Source organism: Lissotriton helveticus, chromosome 5_1 (assembly GCF_964261635.1).
Source record: "Lissotriton helveticus chromosome 5_1, aLisHel1.1, whole genome shotgun sequence".
NCBI lineage: Eukaryota > Metazoa > Chordata > Amphibia > Caudata > Salamandridae > Lissotriton > Lissotriton helveticus.
The window spans coordinates 464,751,342-464,773,122 of NC_136065.1; the positions used below are offsets into that span (position 1 = coordinate 464,751,342).

Here is a 21,781-nt window from a genome sequence, read left to right on the forward strand (position 1 = left end):
ATAGATCCATGTGGGGGTTACCCCGTTTTTGGAAGGCTATGCCCAGTTGGTTCGAGCCCATCTCACAGTTGTGGCAACTTACATGTTTCGGCCATTTGGTTTTAAAGGCCTAGAAAATGCTTCACTGTGAGGTTGATGATGTGACGTAGAGCCCAGTACAATAACCACTGTGTTTCTCTCGATACTCATTTTGATATTTTTCCTCGTTGCTTGTAGTATACGATGATCATATTGTCCACCCTTCTTCTTAGACCGTTTTCCTTTATGATGGACAAGTACGCTTTTAGCTGCAGTAGATTTATATGGAATTGTTGCTCTTGGGTTGTCCATTCTTCGCACATTGAAAGGAAATTTTAGGTACGCCCTCATTCCTATCATGGAGGAGCTTGTGGATTTCATGGAGGTCATAACCCATATATAATTTGTTTTGGCATTCCCACTAACCCATTGCCTGTTTTATGTATTCTGTCACTTCAATGTAGTTGACTCAGTTCTCAAGAGACTTGTTTTTACTGGTTGTCTAACCCCTCCTGGAGGGTCACTGTGGAATGAGAGTGGTGCAGGAAGACAACATTTTGGAAAAGTCCTTTTAATTCGGTCTTTTATCCAAGTTTTTGAATTTTTTGTTTTTAATGTGAAATAGCAATTTCTCCTGTATTTCTTGCGACAGGTAATCTTTGTCTTTCAGACCATATGTCTGCCCCCAAAAGCAGTATCCTTGACAGCTTTGAGGTAGATTTCCTGTGACAATGAAGCCCAAGCGTCGTAACAGGTGTAGCGTCTGACACTTGTTATAATGAAAAGGCCTTTATCAGCTGGTTGTGAAGGCAATGCTATAAGCTTACCACCTGATGGGAGAAATAATTCACTTCCTGGAGCCAGGTATTTTGTGAAAGCACTAGGTGCTGAATTCAATTGAGGCTGAAAGGCAGTGTTATAAACTGGTAGTGTAGTCAGGATACCACAATCCCGATGTACTTGTGACGGCTGTGATGTATTGGCAGATGAAAATATGCTTCTTCCAGATCTCTTGATGACATGTTGTTCTGACTGCATGGACTGCTACACAGTATTGTCAACATTCTGAAATTCTGTTTCTATATTTGTTCAGCGCCCTTAGATCTAAAACTGGCCTCCAGTCACTATTTTTCCTTTGGGATCAGAAACAAATTCAGAGGAGGAGCCCATCTTTACTTTCATTGTGAGGTACTGGCTCTATTGCAGCTTTCATGGTAAGGATCTTTATCTCCTATCTGTGAGTCTCCTGTTGCAGATGTTTTTCTCTTTTTTCAGGTAAATTTGGTAGTTGTCCTGGTAGCATTCCGCCGCATCATTTTCCACCCTCTGTGACACTCTAGACAAAGGCTAGCCTTATACAAACCACTACTGACCTTGGTCCTTATGATAACAGTCCATCCACCCAGAACTGCCAGACAAGGCCCACTCTGAAAGGGAGCACAAGCACATCCAGACCGGTTTCGGCCTTATATGTGAAGTTTGGATCCTACAGCATAGCAATCACGGGGCCTATGTCGGGGGACACCTTGGACACTTAGATCATAAACTCAGTCATACAAAAGGTGATGGAAGGTAGATCCTCCCCAAAGTGCAGTCTGATCGCAGGACCAATGGCCATGCTCTGAAGGTCAGTGTACCAGACTCTTCGTGCCCAATCCGCAGCGACCAGAATGACTTTAGCCCGGTCGTGCTTGTTCTTCTTGCACACTCTAGGCAGAAGTGGTAAAGGAGGAAAGGCATACAGGAGAAAGAAGCTCCTCTCGAAGCGAAAACCGTTGCCGAGCGTGCACCGCCTTTGAAACTCCATACGCAACACTGCTGGCATTGCACGTGCTCTTCGGGGGCGAACAGATCTAACCAAGGCTCTCGCCACCGCTGATTGAGACCGTGACCCATCTTCGGATGGAGACGCCATTCGTGATAGACTAGGTACCGACGGCTGAGTTCGTCCGCCCTAGCATTCAGGGAGCCCGCCAGGTGTTGAACCACCAGTATTATGTTCTGAAGTTCCAGCAAAGCCCAGAGGCAGAGAGCCGCTTGACTAAGGGTCAGCGACCTCACCCTGTTTGTGCAGTACCACATGGCGGTGGTGTTGTCGGTGAACATCTGCACCACTTTCCCCTTGAGAGAGGGAAGGAATGCCTTCAGTGCCAGTCTGAGCTCCCAGAGCTCTAAAAGGTTGATACAGAGGCCGGACTCCGCCAGAGACCAGACATCTCTGATGTCGGCCTCGCCCAGATTGCAATCCCATCACAGAAGTGACACATCTGTCACCACCGTTAGATCTGGTTGGGAAAGGCAGAGGGATCTACATTTGACCTAATCTTGGTTTGATTAGCCACCACTGCAGTTGGTGCAAAGTTCCCTCCAAGATATGGACATAGTCAGAAAGATTCCACTGATGCTGCGCCAACTGGAACTTCAGATCCCACTGCAAAGCCCACACATGCCATCAAGCACGATCCACCAGCAGATGAAGGAGGCCATGAGGCCCAGCAGCCACTGAGTCATTCAATCTCAGTGAAACCCGGGATAGAGGCTGAAACATCGGTATAATAGCAAGAATATCCAAGACTCGCTGCTCAGTGTATAGGCCTGAAACAGCACTGTTTCCAGAACTGCCCAGATGAAAAGTAGCGTCTGAGAGGGAGTCAGGTGTGACATTGGCACGTTGATAGTAAACATTAGCGAATGTAGGAGGTTGGCCTTAGTCTGGAGGTGGGCGACGACAGCCTGGGGCGAGCCCGCCTTAAACAGCTAATCGTCGAGATAGGAGGAGGGGGGGTCGGAGTGGCGTGGGGGGGGGAGAGACTGGAACCCCTAATCTGCGCAGACGAGCTGTGACCACCACCATCACCTTTGTGAACACCCGAGGGGCACTGGTAAGACCAAAAGGGAGCACAGTGAACAGAAAATGCTTGTGGCCCATCATGAACCAAAGTTAATGTCTGTGAGATGGCATGATGGGAATATGAAAATAAGCATCCTGCAAGTCCAATGCCATCATCCAGTCTCCTGGGTCGAGGGCAGACAGAAATTGGGCTAGGGTGAGCATTTTGATCTCCTCCTTTCCGGAGAAAGAAGTTTAGGGCCCGGAGATCTAGGATAGGATGCAGGATAGTCCTTTTTAGGTCGCGCCTGCGATTGCAGGGGCGAAAGCCCCTGCTGTCGCAAAGCGATCTATTGTAATCATTTCAGTCCTTTTCCCTTTCAAGGACTAGGCAGAGGAGACAACAGACTGTCACGCGCACGCAGCCGTCCGGAATCGGATCAGGTCACGCGCTCCGATCCCGGCCGGCTGTTCACAACACATGCACACGCAGGCAGGCACAGGCAGGCACACACGCAGGCACACACACACACACACACACACAGACGCACGCACACCCCCCCCCCCCGCCCCCCCAAAATCACCGGTAGACGCGTAAGCACTCGCAACACTAAAGGAAGCACTAAAAACCGGAACGTGCAATTATTTCTACAGCTACAGGGGCGCCAGGATTGCCCAAGCTTACCTTCAGAATTATTCATGTGATGCGGAGCTGCTTTGTCTAATTTGAAACCATCATTTTGTAATTCTGGCTCCATGAATAACGAACGTCTCCCCGTTGCAGAAGTGAAACTTACTTCCCGATGCGGTGATGCGTCGAAGCTTCCCATTGGTCATTGAGCGTAGCTGTCCAATTGGCTGTTAACTTCTTGCTCCTAAAGCTCCGCATGATTGTTTGTATTGGAGCAATCCAGCATTTTTGCTTATGAATATGTCCTGGTGTCAGAAAATTACATAAGGACAAACTCGGCATGGGTCTCTGGGGAAATAGGTGTTGGAACCGGGATCCGACGGGCTCCCCCTACTTTCTTGCACTGTTTGTAAACCCAACCACCTATGCTCCTAATTAATCTATGGCAAAGTTCAGGCACGTGGAGGGGGCTTTTTCAGTTCTTGACGTACTACCTGCCAACACCCTTTGATTTCGGTATTCAAACACATGCGAAAACCCCTTTGGTGAGTATTAATCGTTCAGGAGAAAGGCTCATCCTATTCTGTTAATAAATATATAGCTATATAGAGCGTTTAAGTAGAATGTTCTTTACGGCAAATATGTGTTCAGGCACTTAAGAACCAATCTAAGCTGGTACTGGGTTCTCTATCAAATCTTCGGAAATGTGTCGACGAAAAATTCTTCGGAGGCAAAACTTTCAAATTCGGTGCGGGTAAATAACACATGCGACGCCTCTCTGCATGCGGTAAATACTCACGAGACTTGTGTTTCGAGTGTTTGTTTTATTTTTGGATTTATACTTAAAACGGATGGACATGAGGAGAACTATGTTTTCTATGTCTTCTATACCTTGCTGGGCATGTACTTTCTATTGCGATTTGTTACCTTGAGAAAGGCTCAATCGTTCCGAAAAGCGCTGGGAAGCTGCTTTGCTGCCATGTGCTCTAATTCCACGCCGCTCTTGAGAGCCCATTGTGAATACTTTTTTTAATATGGATGTTCAGTTGTTCATAATGATTTCTTGATCATACATATGGTAACAAAAATGCTTGTAGCACTTCTTTATTTCAATTTTGTTTTGGCACGAGCCGGAAAAGGAGTTGTGTTTTGTAAGGGATGATTTGAAAACATATCAGCTAGTGCTTCTGCTGTGCATATCTTTTTTTAAAGAAAGGAAACGGGCGTTTTAGAACACATGTATTTATTTTTCACTTTTTTAAGTACCTTTTGTTACGTATTTGCTCGTGGTGTCCGAATGTTTGAGGATAGGTTGTAGCACAGCTGAAGCAGAACCAGGTTCAAGACTGGCGAGAGGTTCAACTCTCCCGTGATTCTGGGAAAATCACTCCATCTCTCCTTCCCGTGCCTAAAAAATTGAATGTGCCCGTCTACAAAGCAGCTGGTGCCCATGTACAGTGCGCTGATACATTCGGGTCGACTCTACGCTATATAAAACAAAAAGTGAAAAATATTTCGTCGTCCACGGTTGGAAGAGGCCACGTTTTTTAAATGTATTTATTTAAGGGTATTATGAAAAGGAATAGCAATGTCGAGGTTTCTTATTTTTTTCTCCAACTTTTGATCGGTTTTGCTAAAGGAAAGAATTCGAATTGGTGTTGAGACTGTTTGCGTGGAAACCTAAGTAATAACACCAAAAGATACTTGAATGAATATCTAGCAGGAATGAGTAACTCGTACAAATGCGGTCTTTAAAATTTTGGTCGGGTGGGGGTAGATTCAGAAATGTTTATGCAAAGTGTTTGAGTTTTACTATAAAAACAAGCATTGGCATAGCCAATAGGTCTCGTTTTTGGGACCTTATAAGTATTTAGTTGTGCAGCACAATATCCTTGGTGCAACAACATCAACTGTTGCATGGATAAACACTTATAAGGTCCCAAAGGCGAGACCTATTGGCTATGCCAATGCTTGTTGGTTACCAGAAAGTATCAGGAATAACCACCACAACCTACTTCTGGCACAAGGACCCTCTCTATAGCTCCCATGCCCAAGTGAGCAATACTTCCTGGTGAGGAAGTGCAAAATGATCCTCCACCATGCAATCGTAAGAAGGTGGCATGGAGGGAGGGAGTAAACCCTTCGGACTATGTGCATAACCCACCTGTCCGCCGTGATGGATTGGTGATGGACCTGGAATGGCAGACTGGCCTGCCTGCTGGATTCCTGACCCACGAGGACGCTGGATCCCACGTGCGCAGCCACGCAGAGGATGGACAGCTTGCGTGACTCGGTAGCTAGGCTGGACAGAACGTGGTGGAGTGACCCTTCCGTAGCCACACAAAAAATGCAATAGGCAGACTGAGGTGGACAAGGTAGCTGCGAGGCCCCAGGATCTGGCCATAGCTCAAGAATCCTTGAAGTGCTCAAGCCCCAAGCCTGCCTTGCTGCCGAAACGAAGAGTGCCATCAAAGGGCATGTCCATAAAAAACTGACATCTCTCCAGAAGTCCCCAACCAGGCGCAGCGTCTAAATTTTAACACATTAGATACACTGAAGCATAGATTTTTTTTATTCTCCAGTTACATGCCACAATATATCATCATAGTCCCGGTATTACTCTCATGTTGAGGCTATCTATGGTATTTGTATGTGTCCTGGGATATGCCTATAGGTCAACAGTGTAGATTGTGGAGCCATGTCTACCCATGGTGCTTGTGGGAGTCTTAGTATTCTGCCAGAGCAAGTAAGTAACGATCCCTGTCCCCTACTGGCGTTATCTAAGCTGCTGGTTTGTATCCTTAACTTAGAACCTGGGTGTTGAACTGGGTACTGGTTTGAACTCAGCGGGGAGGGTGGGTGTGTGTGCAGACGGAAGGGAAGTAAGTAGGTCCACTGAGTAGATGGTTGGGGCTACTTTGGCGGCTCTGTACCAGTAAACTGTTAACCAATCACCATTTCACAATCACTCCAGCCCTGTATTTTTATATTCTCGTCACATGGAGCGAGAGTCAGGAATCTGGGAGTAAAAGCTCAAACACACAAGTCTCCCAGAGAAAGAGGCTTAGGTTCCAGGTTAACTTGAGCTTCCTTGGGTGTACAGTTTTAGAAAAACTAACTGAATTGCTGATAGAAGATCTGTAGATCAACTTCGGACGGCTGTAAATTTGGTATAATTGCAGACCAGCTCAGTTAAGTATACAGGATATTTTTTGTCTTATTCTAGAAGAAAACATGTTACTTACCTGTAACTTTAGTTCTCCAGTATTGGAAACTTTCATAGATTCTCATGCTTGAATCATTCCCCGTCGTCGAGATGAGAGTCCCCGGTATATATAAAAATAGTAGTACAAATTACAAGTCAGAAACTAGGCCTAGGATCAGTCTAGTTTTATAACATATCCACCTTTTTTGTAAAAGGGACCAAATAAAATCAAAAACCAATCAGATTATCCTCACCCTGTAGAACCTTACTGAGAGAACCTCAGACCCTCAGCTTTTCGTAGCCGTAGTGTCACAGTATAACCATAAAATGGAGAAGGTCAAGCTTTCCCTGGGGAGGATGGTGGGTCGCATGTGAATCTATTCCAATACTGGAGAACTAAAGTTACAGGTAAGTACTTGTTTTCTTACTCCAGTATTGGAACTTTCATAGATTCCCATGCTTGAACCAGAGTAGCTATCAACAATGCATCAATAATATTAAGGAAAGCAATAAATATCTTAATTTGCAGTTTAGACATTACCAATTAGTTCGACCTTTTAAAAAAAAAAAAAAAGGCAGTGAATTAAAAGATTAACATCAAAATTCAAATATAAACAATATTTCCCTGCATGCACTCAGAAACAAGCACACATATTGAAATCTATCAAAGAATGTGCGAAGAAGGTACAAGGGAAAAGGAAGGAGGGATGAGAGGGAAAGCTCACTGCTTATTGAAAGAGGTTCCTCAGGACTGCTTGACCCACTGCAGTGTAGCTGCGCATTGAAGAATCCAAGCAGTAATGTCTTGTGAAGCTATGAGAGCTCTTCCAGGTTGCTGCTCTGCATATGTCCCGGATAGGCATCTAAGCAAAGAGGGCCGTGGAAGAAGAGATCGCCCCCGTGGAGTGAGCACGGACCTTCCCCTCAAGGGGCTTCCCTGCTGCTTGATGTTATTTGATCGAGCTTGAAATCGCACTTGCAATACCCTGTTTGGAAAGGGGAAAACCCTTACAAGGGGTGCTGTATGCCACAAAGAGTTGGGGTGACTTTCTAAAATTCTTAGTTCTCTGAAGATAGAACTTCAGGCAACGTTGAATGTCCAATGAGTGAAGGGACCTCTCAGCCAGAGTCCTAGACTGAGGGAAAAAATACTTAAGTATCACTGGTTCATTTAAATGAACGTCCGAATGTACCTTTGGGAATAACTTGGGGTTGGTACGGAGTATAACGGTTTCATTCTTAAATTACAGGAAGGGCTGCTGAATGGAGAGTGCCTGTAACTCGCTGATCCTCTTAGCTAAAGTCAAGGCTAGAAGAAGAGCCACCTTCCAAGAGAGACATTTCAAGTCTGCTTTATGTATAGGCTCGAAGGGATGCTTTGTGAGCTGAGACAAGACCAGATTAAGATGCCACAGTGGTGGAGGAGGCTTCACTGGAGGGAAGGCTTGATAAAGGCCTTTCATAAACTGCTTAATAATCCTTGCCGACCAGAGCGACGGGTCTGAGGATGTTCTTCTCAAGCGAGATATGGCTGTGAGATGAACTTTAATAGATGAATGAGCCAGGCGCGCTTTCACCAAGGAAAGAATGTAAGTAAGGATTTCATGAGCAGAGGAAGAGAAAGGATGAACCCCTGAGTCACGGCACCAGTGGCAAAACCTCTTCCACTTCAACCGGTAGGTTTTGTTTGTACTTTGAGCACAAGCTAGAGAGAGAATGTCTCTACATTCCATAGAGTCTTACATCAAGAAATTGAAATACTTGGCCCGGGACATTGCCAGCAGATATGGGATCAGTACCAAAGGCACCAGATGCTCCAGGGATAGGAGAAGAAGCTCCGTGAACCAGTAATGTCGAGGTCAAGACAGTGTTATTAGAATCATTTTGCATGGCTCAGTTTTTAGCTTCTTGAGAAGTCTGGGGATCAGAGGAATATTGGGGGGGGGGGGGGGGAGTGTAAACAAAGGAGTACGACCATGCCATCGAAAACGCATTCACCAAAGATCCCTGATGGTGATGCCAGCTTGCATAGAACCGGCATTTCTTGTACGCCAGTGTAGCAAAGATCTATGGCTGGTCTATGGCGAAAAATCCCCTCTAGAGTCTGCTGATCCTGCTCCCATTCGTGGCGGACTGACTTCAGTCTGCTCAGTGTGTCTGCTGTCTCATTGAGCGTCCCTAGGAGATACTCCGCCTTTAGTGAGACTCCATGCAAGATAGGCCATTCCCATACGGCCTGAGCTTCCGCTGATAGCAGGCGATATCTAGTGCCGCCCTGCTTGTTGACATAATGCATGGCAGTAGTATTGTCTGTCCTTATTAAAACCGACGAATTCTGTATCCTTGGGAGAAAAGCCTGTAAGGCTAGGCGAATTGCTCTGAATTCCAGTAGATTGATGTGTAACAGACGATGGTGGTGCAGCCACCGACCACTTATCTGGAGGTCCTGCAAGACTGCTACCCAGCCTTTCAGCGATGCATCGGTTGTGATCATTTGAGGAGCTGGGAAATGTTCTCCTCATTAGTCCACCATGAGGCGGCTTCCTTCATTGGCGCAGTTATTGTGATCATGTCTTCGAAAGATCCTTCTACCTGGCGCCACTGCAAGTCCAGCTGGTCTTGTAGAGGGTGCATTCGTAACCTGTAGTGAAGAATTAGAGGATTGCAGGACGAAATGGATCCCAGAAGGGACTTGCAGAGGCAAACTGAAAGTGACCTTTTTTGAAGTAGGTGGGCCATTGACCTTAGATTTGCTGTTCTTTCCACTGTAGGAAAACCTTGTACTGAGATGTGTCCAATATGGCTCCCATGAATTTGGCGCTCTTTGAAGGGCACAAATTTGATTTTTCTGCATGGAGGGTAAGATCCAGACTCCTGCACAGCTTTGAACAAGCGGCTGCAGTTTTGGTAGGAGCCTTTAGCAACCAATCATCCAGGTAAGGGAAAACCTGGTGCTGTCGTTTCCTTAGAAAAGCTGCCACGGGAGCTAGTATTTTCGTACAGACTCTTGGTGCCAATCTGAGGCCTAAGGGGAGAACCCTGAATTGAAAGTGGCTCTTGGTTACTGTGAAGCGAAGGAACTTCCTGTGGGATGGATGAATGGGAACATGAAAATATGCATCCTCTAGATCTAGAATGGCCCTGAAATCTCCTGAATTTAAAAGACGAAGAATGTCTTGTAAGGAGACCATTCGAAACAACTGTTTGATGAGATAGGTGCTGCGCTCCTCAGATCTGGAATATGGTGCCACTTTTCCACTAGAAAGAACCGGGAGTAGAACCCCTCTCCCCTCTGTGAGATGGGGACCGGATCTATCGCCTCTTTCTGCAGCATCTGTTGGACCTCTAAACGCAGGAGACAAAGATGTTTTGCTGCTGTGGCGCGAGGGGGCTTGGTTGGAGGAGGATAGACAAACTCCAATATGCGACTGAATTGGATGATATTGAGAATCCAATGATGCTATGTTATTCGTTGCCAATCTTGGAAGTATTGCGATATCCTCCCCCTCTCCCCCCCCAAAAGGTGTTACATGAGGGGGAGGAACAGTAGACAGAGCCAGGCAGCTGCTATTGGCGCCTAAGGACTCCTTCCCCCTGGCATCTTGCTCTTCCTCGGTTCGTAGATCTTGAATCAGATGAGGACTGACCTTGCCGCTGGTTATACTGCGGACGATAAGACTGCAAGGCAGGCGTATAAGAGGTGTACCGGTAATGCTGGAACCCTCCTCTGTATGAGGGAAGACCTCTCCCTCTTGCACCCTGAAAGGGGACCTTGCGGTATTGCAGTGTCCCTAATGAACGTGCAGTGTCAGTGTCTTTTTTAATGTCTTGGAGCGCATCGTCTATGTTTACTGAAGAGCGCTTCTCCATCAAAGAGAAGAGCTGAAATCTTGTTTTGTAGCTCTGGTCTGAACGAGGTAGCACAAAGCCACCCTTGGCGTCTAAGGACTGCTGCTCCAGCCAGGGAAAGGAACGCAGTTGTTGCAATGTCCATTGCGCAGTCAATTACCTCCAATGAAGCCCTCTCTCCTTCCTGGAGAAATTTTTTTTTGCTTCTGCCCTACTGGCCTCAGGCAGTTGGTCTACATAGGGAGAGAGGTCACACCACATCTGGTGGTTGTAGCGCCCTAGGACGGCTAAAGGATTAGCCGCTTTGACGAGCAGGATGGACATTGATGAAAACCTTTTGCCAGCATTGTCTAAAAGTCTGCCTTCTTTATCTGGAGGCGTTGTTAGAGGAGCCGCTGGATTTTTAGATTTCCTCTGCGCTGCCTGGGAAATAACAGAGTCCGGCTTCGGTTGGCTCACTAGGCAAGCCGGGCTGTCCTCCGGGGTCTTGTTTTTTTTCCTCGAACCGAGGAAGCACTGGGACCACTGTAGCTGGGGCTTTCATAACCTTGGGTCCCACTTACCAAACATGACCAACAATAGGGATTGTCCTCACCAACCTTTTAAAAGGCTCTTTAAAGTCGTAAAAGAAACATTCAGACTGCACCAATGGCATAGGCAAATCGAATCTTTTAGCTGCCCTCTCTCACAAATTATGAAAACCAACTATGTCCCCAGGTGGAGAATCCACTGGCACCGTAGAAGGGAAGCAGGAGTATGGATAATATAATCATCCCAGTCCGGATCTGGGAGATCTGGGTGTCCCTGGTCATCATCCGAGGTATCATCCTTGACAAGAGGAACTGTAAGTGGTGGATCCACTATCAATTTCAGTGGAGGTGGTGGCAGTCGAGGAGTGGAAGGCCCCTAAGGCGGAAGAGCGGGAACTGAAATGTGTTCCTGCGCCGGAGGACGTTGGAAATCTTTCTATAGTCCGACAACATGAACTGTAAATCGGAAATCAAGGAGGATGGCATACAGACCATGTCCTCCTCATAACCTCCGTGATAATCCTAGGGAGGATCATACTCCTGTTCATCCTCATACCCATTTTTAGAATCCAAGTCTTGGCACTTCACATGCAGTTCAGAAAGGCTTTGTGCATAGCCATATGGACCTTCTTCCTCCTCCTCCTCCTCCTCCTCTAGGAGGTGAGTAGGTATCAGAGGTGTCACATTGTTGGGGGAAGTGATCTCAGGAGTAATGTGACGTTTCCTGATGATTACAGCAGAAATTGTATCGGTCATTGACGATGTAGATGTTGTCATCGTCGCAGATAGCGTCGTCATCACCGTTGGCGTTGAAGCAGTCGTCGTAGTCACAGTCATCCTTGTCGACGACACCGTCGAAGAAATATTCGCCATCACTGATGACCCCGCATCAGACATCACCGCCGTCGACGATTAAAGTGCACCGTCGGTGAAGGCAAGGAGACTCAGACGATCCAGTCTGAGTCACAGAAGACTTAAGAGATTTTACCTTTTCGCTGCGCGTCGACGAAGGCGATGATGGTTTCTTCATAGACTGCGTCGTCGACGGCAGAATTTTCTTACAATGTTTTTCCTCAGAGGGAACAGAAGAGGGCTTTTTGAAGTCCTTTTTTCTGGCAGGAGGAGAAGATTGAGGAACAGAGCTCGACGTCCTCACTGCAGTCTCTCCTGTAGAAAGTCCTTCCCTCTCCTACACACCTTGTGAGGAGATTTGTTTGGACTTTGCCTGTCAGAGACATGAGAGGTCTTTTTAGAGGCTTTCCCAGGACGGTCTTCAGAAGAAGGGTCAGATCTCACCCTTTTTAGAGATCTCCTAGAAGACACTGCTGATGAGGCCCCATCACTGTCGTCACTGGAGATAGGCTCCCTCCTGGATTTTAACTTTTGGAGTCAGGTCAGGAGACGTCACTCACGGTCCCCCAAGGTTTTGGTGGAAAAAGTACGGCATACCTTGCAATCTTTGGCCTTCTGATCTGTATACAGGCAACCAATGCAGTCCTTGTGAGGATCATCCACATAAAGCCTCTTTTTAGAGCAGGTGGCACAAGCTCTAAAAGGCATTTTTTCTCCTTCTCAGACATGTTGAACAAAGCTGAAGAATAAAGTTGAAGAAACGCTCTTGAAAAAACCCTAGGAATAGATGTAGCAAGGAAAAACTGAGCAGAGCTCAGTGGAGACTCCCTAGCACAACGTGCGGTAGAAAATCTGAGGGTCTGAGGTTCTCTCAGGAAGGTTCTACAGGGTGAGGCTAATCTGATTGGTTGTTGATTTTATATGGTCTCTTTCAAAAAGAGGTGGATATGTTACAAACTATAATAGGCCTAGTCTTGGTTTCTGATTTGTCTTCTACTTTTTTATATATATACACCGGGGACTCCCATATCGACAACGGGGAATGATTCAAGCATGGGAATCTATGAAAGTTCCAATACTGGAGTAAATGTTTTTTTCCTTGGGAGATACACTTCAAAATGTCATAAACTCAATCCCCAGCCATGGGCAATAGCTTATCACAAAAGTAAGGAAAACATTACAACCCCAAAGAGGAGTAGGGGTGAGGTTAGTAGTTCGTACCAATGATTAGTTCAATAACACAGTTTTTATAAACGCTGTTACTTGAGACCTCAGCATATTCTCTTGCCTCACAAAATCTGCGACTCATCTCCACAAGAAGTAAACTTCTTTCATAGAACATCAAGTCTGTACTCAAAAAAGCAGCTTGCAGAAATGGTGGAGGCACAAAACATTAAACAATCTCTCACCACGTAAGACAACAAGGAGTGGATATTTACAAAAGCACTACAATGTCCTCGATTGACCGTTACGTGGTACTCGGCCACGGGTAAAGTGCCTGCTATTTTGCCATTACTATCCATTAAAACACCCTCTGTACCGTGCAATTATGAGTAAGAACCACATGAAATGGAGACATGCCGTATGGGACTGATTTTTCGGATAGTGAAAGCACACACGGTCTGACGGCTTACTTTTACATTTAGCTCTTAGCAAAAAGGGGGCTACGATAAGTGAGTAGTAGACTAGAGGATGCACTTCTTTTTAGCAAGGGGAATCACTGTGGAATGTGCTGCTGCAGCCAAATCCTTATGTGAAATCGTGCTTGGTTCTTCCACACCTGATAAAACCAGGGGGGAGGAAAAACCAAACATCTTAATTATGTGGAACAGAGTGAATGCATACAAGCTTGTGCTAATATTGTTCAGCATACCTTGCAATTACGTTTGGGAAAGCACAGGGGGAAAAAATTCAAGGCAGAGGCGCAAGTCTAAGTTCCTCAAAACTACATTAAAGCAATAAAATGTAATCTGGAAGCAATGGAGATGCATGCTGACTACGCAGGACACACCGACGTTATTAGAAAAGAAATGTTCAGAATGCCAGGTGACCCTCAGCACACATCTGAAGGCTTGTGCATTAGAGGTCGGCGAAGAACTGGCATTCCTCACTCTGGGATTGTCCTAGTACATTGTACCCTAGGAGCACCTTGCCGCTGCCTCTACATGGAGTTCATTTAGAGGGAGTGAGGTGTTTAACAGAGGGCATGGTGGGGTTGTCTCCTCCCAAGTGCTCATCCCCAAACTCAACTCACCGTCTCATTTCCGAACAGGATGTCGACGTATGGCATGACTTGCATCAAAGGCTCCTTGAAAAACTGGCTGATAAAGGGCGCCGACAAATTCAACCCAAAAAGCTTGTTCTTCTCAGAGGCTTGGGAGGCAACTTTTAGGATGGAAGGAGGGGATACAGTGAGGAAGAAACCCTGTAGAAGAGAGTGGAAGGAAATGTTTTTTTATTGGTGACCAATGAACTACTAAACACAATTTATAAAGCTTGAAAAAATGTGCTGCAATGAAGATAATTTTGAAGGTTAGCATTTGCTAAATTGAGGCTAAGACGCACGAAGATTACATACACTTGATAAATATTATAAATCTTGCCATTCTCTGAGACAACATGGCTAAAACATGCTCAAGATAGAAGGGAGCCAGGCATCATAATATACTTCCAGAAAGAGGTCTTCAAACGAGCTAGGATTTTAGGGGAGCGCTGAAAGATGAGACTGAGGTAATGGGCCTTGTGTTGCTGAGGAGGGCCTTCCATTGCAGAATTGAGGGGGGGGGGCTGAGGATTAGCATCTGGAAGCAGGAGGTGGTGGTTTTTCTGTAGGTAAATACGTATTTTGTTAGCTTATGTTTTTTTCTTAAAGGGTGAAGTGAGACAGCTTTTCAACAGAGTATGTGGGCGGCTATGGGTAGATTTGAATACTATGGTAAGCAATTTGGCATCCTGATAAATAATAAGTTCCAAAAAATGACCTGCTACTGCTCGCAAACAGGGGGTGTCTGTGGAAGCGATGCATGTCTGTCAGGGAAGGGATGGCAAAGCAGATTACCTTGCAAGGGAAGAACCCATACTGGCTTACACCAGCCAGGAGCCTATGGCAGTTTTCAATTTTACATGACTAGTGTTGGCAATGAAAGGTGGGGGGGAATTGGTTGGGAGAAGCGCACCACAATACGGAGTAGAATCAGTCAGATAGTCAAGTCAAATTAACTTTATTCAGTCGTACTGAAATAGACCACTAAAGTAAAATTCAAAAAACAATACACAACTAGATAAAACACTGCAAAATAAAGCAGGGCCCACAAAGACAAAATCAAGGTGCAGACAAGGTACAGGCACAGAGTTCAAGCAGGTCGCCAGAGTGGATTACCTAGGTACACCAGTGGAGGCTGCAGGAGGGGAGAGATTGAGGGTGCAACATGAGTCAGCTAGTGTGCAGGGGGGAATATAGATGCAGGAGGAAATGTCACATCAAGCTGAAGAGAGTGGGTTTCTAGTGCCGGGTCTGTACAGCAGCTCGCCGGTACAGCCCCTGGTATTCACCAACAGCCTTTAATCTGCCAATCAAAAAGTACATACCATCTTTTATAAACCTGGATGAATATATTATTGTACTTTTGAACACAGGTATTTCCGTTTGATCATTTTTATCTAAAATAAAATAAACTAATACACTTGTTTTTCGTATTTGGCAGTGTATACAATGAGATTCTGTTCTGACACTGCTTAACTTTAGTTTGCCTTTCTTTACCCTGGAAGGAAGTTGCTGAATCAGCAGGGAAGCAGTCTAGTAAAAAGTTAAATACACGCCATTAAAGGCTGGTACCTCTGAAGGGGCTCAGACATACTTAGCCACATGTAATTTTCTATCTCACTCGTGATGGGACTTTGCCTGCAATCCATCAACTTTGAGAGATATCTGCATTTCCCCATTTCCCTATGGCCAAGCGTCTTCTGTCCTTGACTCGTATAAAATCTGTTCACTATAAATGGGTACATTGAGGGGAAAACTAACAAACATACAGTTCTAAAACACCATAACATGTCAGGAATATACTCCCTAGAATAAAACAATAAAAGAAAACCGCAATGGTGGCAGATATCAATTTTCCGTGTATGTTTTTTGGGCCTAAATAGTAGCCTAGGCATGGTCCATAATCAAACTCCTACAAAATAGCAACCACTCTGCATACCGTATCACAGATAACTATAACCTGAAGACCAGTCCTGATAAACAGGTGGACAAGTTCATAGTGAGTTGATATGCAACGGGTATAACAAAAGGGAGGACGACTTTGAAATATCCAACTATCACATACAATATCCTCCATACGTCACAGGTACTTTATAATCCCCGCTTAAATTATTTGATCAATTATTCAGGTTTAAAAATTATATGCTTGTGTTATATGCGTGTTGGAGCACAGCGCTGCTTGCCATTTAGACTTCCCAGCGCTTGTAAGCGCTTCGCCTTCTCCCCTCCTTTGCCTGGGACTCTGAGACCGCCCTCGGCTGAGTGTTGACGCCGAGGGCTGGGATCTCACTTTGGCCGCCATCTTGGGGGTAGGATTATTCACCCTCGCGCTCTAGCAGCGCTATAAAAAGCTATCCTCTTTCTCCGCGCAGCGGACGCGATCAGCGGTCGCGCCGGAGTCGTGCCAGAGTCCTGCCCGTCTGCGCCCGTCAGCGTCCCGGAGGCGTTTGGCGTGGCAGGTACCTCTGGCCACTATGCTTTCCTACTCCGCTCAGGAGCTCTACTCTTTGCGCAACAGGAATACGTCGTGTCACTCAGTTTTTCCTGGTCGATATAGGGGTAAACATAAGTGCCCTGTATGTTATTGGCACCCTGTTCGCTCCCTCCCTTCCCCTATCCCTGTAAAGGAGGGTAGCATTAAACACCTTTGTTTACTCCTTAATACGAGGTCGTTACACCGACACACTCAAGAGATTTTTGATCTCCTTTCGACGACCAGTCCCACCTGTTTGATGCTCACTGAGACATGGCTCAATGATTCCTCCCACCCGGACATTGTGGCAGCCATTCCCACTGACTATACCATCCATCGTCAGGACAGAGACAAAGGCAGGGGAGGAGGAGTTGCCTTGGTTGTGAAAAAATCTCTTTCGTGTATGGTCACGCATACTCACAATATTGCAGGGGCTGACTCCCTAGCTTTTACCATCTCCCTATCGCCGCAACAATCGCTGAAGGGTATGATTGTTTACAGACCTCCGGGCCCAGTGGGACCCTTTCTTGATGATCTCCAGCAGGCCATGTCGGTCCTTGTCCTTAGATCGGAGCGGTGCCTACTGGCGGGAGACTTTAATTTCCATATGGACGACCATAACGACCAGGATGCCATAAAATTGCTGGATATCGCTTCTACCCTAGGTCTCTCCCCCTATCTTTCTGGTCCGACCCACGACAAAGGTCATACACTTGATCAGGTCTTTTCCACCACACCTATCATGGCCGTAACACTTCTGCCAGTCGTCTGGTCCGATCATTATCTTGCCCATTTTGAAATACCATCTACCGCGGCTTCTCCGACCAGTGCCATGAGGCAGCAGGGCAGCAGTTATAGGGCACTTCACCGGGTGACCCCAGATATGCTTACGCATGCTCTGGCAGATCACCCTGTGTCCTGTACGGGCGACCTGGAGAAAGATCTGGAGAGCCTGCAATCCTGGCTTCTTGCCAGACTTAATGAGCTCGCTCCCTTACAGCCACCCAGGTCCGCTGCCCTACGGATCTCTGCCCCCTGGTTTACGGAGGAATTAGCCCACGCCCGTAGGCAATGCAAAGTTGCTGAGCGGGCTTGGAGAGCCCAGTATGAGCCGGAGGCTAAACAACGCTATAGAATCATGATGAAGTCATACCATGATCTAGTTCTTCAGGGCAAGAAATGTTATTTCGCCAAAAGGATTGAAGACGCAGCTAATTCCTGTAAGGAGATTTTCTCAATTGTGCGTGAATTTACCAGCCCCCAGTCAATCTCTACTCAGGGTGCTCCGGTGGAGACCTGGGCTAACACTATTGCCAACTTCTTTACCACCAAAATCAGGCAAATTCAGGACTCTTTCCCGTCGAGAACTCCAGACGATCTGTCTGCGGTGCCGACTGAGACAGCCTCCTTATCTCCCCCAGGCCCAGCCTTGTTAGACTTTCCTCCCCTTCCGGTTGCCACATCCTTAGCCTTGATGAGGAACCTTAAATCGGGCTCACCGTTAGATCCGTACACAGCAAAATTCCTAGCGAAAATGGCAGACGTTATCAACCCCATAGCTAATCCTATCCTTAATCTTTCCCTGAGTCAGGGTTGCCTGCCCCAGGCTTGGAAGCAAGCTATGGTCATCCCCCTGATCAAGAAGCCCAATCTTGACCCAGAGGCGCCTTCCAATTACAGGCCAATCTCGCTCCTTCCAGCACTGACTAAGATCCTGGAGAAACACGTGCACAGCGTGCTTTCCAACTTCCTGGAGTCTAATGAATTACTTCATGAATCCCAATCGGGCTTCCGCTCCAACTTAAGCACCGAGACGGCGCTCCTGGAAGTATCGGAGATCGTTAAGGAGGCGCTGGACACGGGAGGCAGGGTGATGTTAGTTATGTTAGACTTGTCGGCGGCGTTTGACACCGTCCCCCATGAGGATCTCCTCACTAGACTTCATGACATCGGACTAGGGGGGACAGTGCTCAACTGGTTTAGTTCCTTTCTGGCCAACCGCCGGCAGACGGTCTGGGTCCCTCCCGGGTCCGCCGAGATGCCGCCATTGGGAGTCGGAGTGCCTCAGGGCTCTGTATTGAGCCCCACTCTATTTAACATCCTTATGACCCCTCTGGCGACACTGGCGGAGTCCTATGGGGCCCGGATCGTCTCTTATGCTGACGACACCCAGCTCCTTTTCACCTGTCGTAAGAGCGAAGAGTTCGATGGAGAAGGGATCCGTGAGTGCCTTGGGGCTGTTTTTAGCTGGTTTTCACACAACAGCCTCAAGTGCAACTCGGACAAATCCGAAATACTATTCTTCGGATGCCCATCGGAACCAGATTGGCAGGGATGGTGGCCTACTGACATGTTCCCTCCCGCTCACTCCTCTAAGTGGGCAAAGAACCTGGGAGTTAAAATTGACAACGAGCTCTCGCTCAAATCCCAGGTTTCCACTCTTACGGGAACATGCTTTGGGATCCTCAAAATGCTACGCAAGTTCTTTCCCCTTCTCTCGGAGGAACATCGGAGGATCACTGTTCAGGCACTCATAGGGTCCAGATTGGACTATGCAAATGTCCTTTATCTGGGCCTGCCTGAATACCTCCTCCAGCGCTTGCAGGTCACCCAGAACGCTGCTGCGCGTGCAATTTTCGGCTTTCACCGCCGCACCAGTGCCTCCAATCTCCTTGTATCCCTTCACTGGCTTCCGGTGCGGAAGAGGATACTGTTCAAGGCCATGACTCTCGCTCATAAGGCCTTGCACGGCAATGGTGCCAAATATCTTCAGAGGAGGCTGGACTTCTATCGACCTGTACGATCCCTCAGGTCAGAAGCTTTGGCTCTAGCTCGGGTGCCACGCGTCAAAAGGGCCCGGCTAGGCGGCCGGTCCTTCAGATTCCTTGCTCCTCAGCTATGGAATTCTTTACCGGTGTCCTTGCGAAACACCGCAAACCTGCTTGCCTTCAGGAAAGACTTAAAAACCTGGCTGTTCGCTGGATAATCTGTCCCCTCTTATAGGCCCTTGCTCTTTTAGTGTTATGTTTTTCAGCTCTTTTCCTTGGTCTGGAGCTCAAAGCGCCGGGACACTCCTTTGGAGTAGCCGTTGCGCTATAAAAGTCCCATTTTAACATAACATAACATAACATATAAATTAATAGGAGGCCATGCAGCTCCGGTGTCCATATTTTGCCAGCCAGGTGGCATAAAGATCTACCCCATAAATTCTATTCTTCTGTACAGTATATTATTAATACTTCCCTATTCTGGCTGAGTACAGGGTGAACTGAAGAAAGTATGCATTGTTCTAGAACTTAAAAAACCCAATGCAGGACCGTAAAAGCATTGACAACTATAGGCGAATCTCTTTGCTACCGTATCTGGCAAAATTGTTGGAGCGTGCAGTTTAAAAAAAAAATCAATTATCCCAATTTGTTAAGTCAGTAAGCTTGCTCCATTCTCTATAGGCTGGATTTCGCACATCACGCAACACTCAAAGTGTAATAACAGTTGAATCTAATGACCTGTGCAAAGCGTTGACCAGGATGCACTCGCCACATTAATTTTATGAGATCTTTCTGCGGCTTTGGATACCGCCAACTGCTGTTAAACTGGGTTCGCTTGGCATATTTGATTCAATCCTTTGCACTACCACCACTCATGTATACTGAAAACACTCGCATTCATCAAGAACTATTGCAACCCTAGAGTGAAGGATGAGAATTTGTACAAATGCCGCTTAAGTCCTGAGTTATAGATGTCATATAATAAACTAGTATTCAATATCAAAAAGAGAGGGAGGATTAGAGAACTAGTCCTTATCCCCTGAGGTAATATGTCTAATCAAAGAGAACTAGTCTAACTGGACGTGATAGAAGGCTCAAAACTGTATGGTTGATGATGAAAGGAAAAGAAAAATCTTATATCTTTTTAAAGTCCTCACCCACCAACCTAGTTGGTGGCATGCTTCATCATCGGGCCCACCCGTGACACCAAATGTGTCCCAGGTGTGCTACAACTCCTGTATTGCAGCTGAGCAGGTATATTACTGAGTGTGCAGTGATGGTATCGTGAGAGTGATAGTTTATAAACTGTCCATTGGTCCCATTACCCAAAGGGGTTATCTTTAATGTTTGGGCCTCTCGCAATAGTAAAAACAAGGCGGTGGATGTAGGTGGAGTAGTATTAGGGTACTCCTGCATCCAGTGGGTGGTCTATATGTTTCAGCCAGGCCTTTTGGTATGAACTGGCTTTCCTAAGGACCTTAGTGATATGTGAAATGTGAGATCTATACTAGCTTTCATGTTAGACCAGAAAATGTGTTGCACTCGCTAAATTGCACTATGTGTGAGGGGGGTTCCCCTCTCAAGGCATTCCTAAACACATACAGGACAAACCAACATACAGATTGGATATTAGCATGATCACGTCAATGAGTAATAGCCGTGGTCTCCGTGAGGGTAATGGGAATTAACGGCGAGGTGAAACATAATGATGGTTACCGGTATATGCGCTACCGTGTGTGGTAGTAATATCGGTAAAGCATATGCATGGGCATGCTAGTACTGGTTTCCCATTTAGAACGCACACATCTGTCCCCCATGCTCTGTTTTTATTCCCTTTTGGGTCTTACAATTATTCCCGAGATCAATATGGGCATCGCAGGGCCTTCTAAATTTAGTCACCATGACGACCAGCATTACCAGCCCCACGTCATCAGTACAAGCCCCCTACACACGCTAGGTCTGTTGTCTATGTCCTTTTATCAACAGACGCTTCTCGCATAATCTGCTGATTGGAAACACCTGAGTGACCGCGAGAGGTTCTTAACAGCCTCGCAAACTCGGACCCAATATCCACGGAGATCCGACGCAGCAGCATAGGTTTTTACAAGGGTCCTGAGCGACAATGTAGTAAGTCTACCTTGAGGCACTACCCCATCGCTACTGACAGGGTAAGACCATTCCTTTTCAGCTTTTACCAAGGGCTACCACGCCATTTTTCTTTCTCTTAAGAGCCAGCACCCCTGCCGGAATCTCATGGGGCACTCGCAGCAACTCGCTAGTGTGAGAAAAACGTTTTTTTCTGATCTCTTCTTGTGGAAAAGTAAATTTTGCCATGTTGTATGTGCCTACGTGTTCCCCATAT

The 21,781-nt window shown here is 46.5% G+C and overlaps 1 protein-coding gene across 5 annotated transcripts in view; it reads right to left on the reverse strand.

The window, feature by feature from the left end:
* The window catches only part of ADK (adenosine kinase), a 647,508-nt gene that overhangs the window by 102,777 nt on the left and 522,950 nt on the right, over positions 1-21,781 (reverse strand). For all 5 annotated transcript variants that reach the window (XM_078642739.1, XM_078642738.1, XM_078642742.1 and 2 more), the window contains one exon: positions 14,170-14,340. In XM_078642739.1, the coding sequence (XP_078498865.1) occupies positions 14,170-14,340 (171 nt within the window). The remainder of the gene's footprint in view (positions 1-14,169; positions 14,341-21,781) is intronic.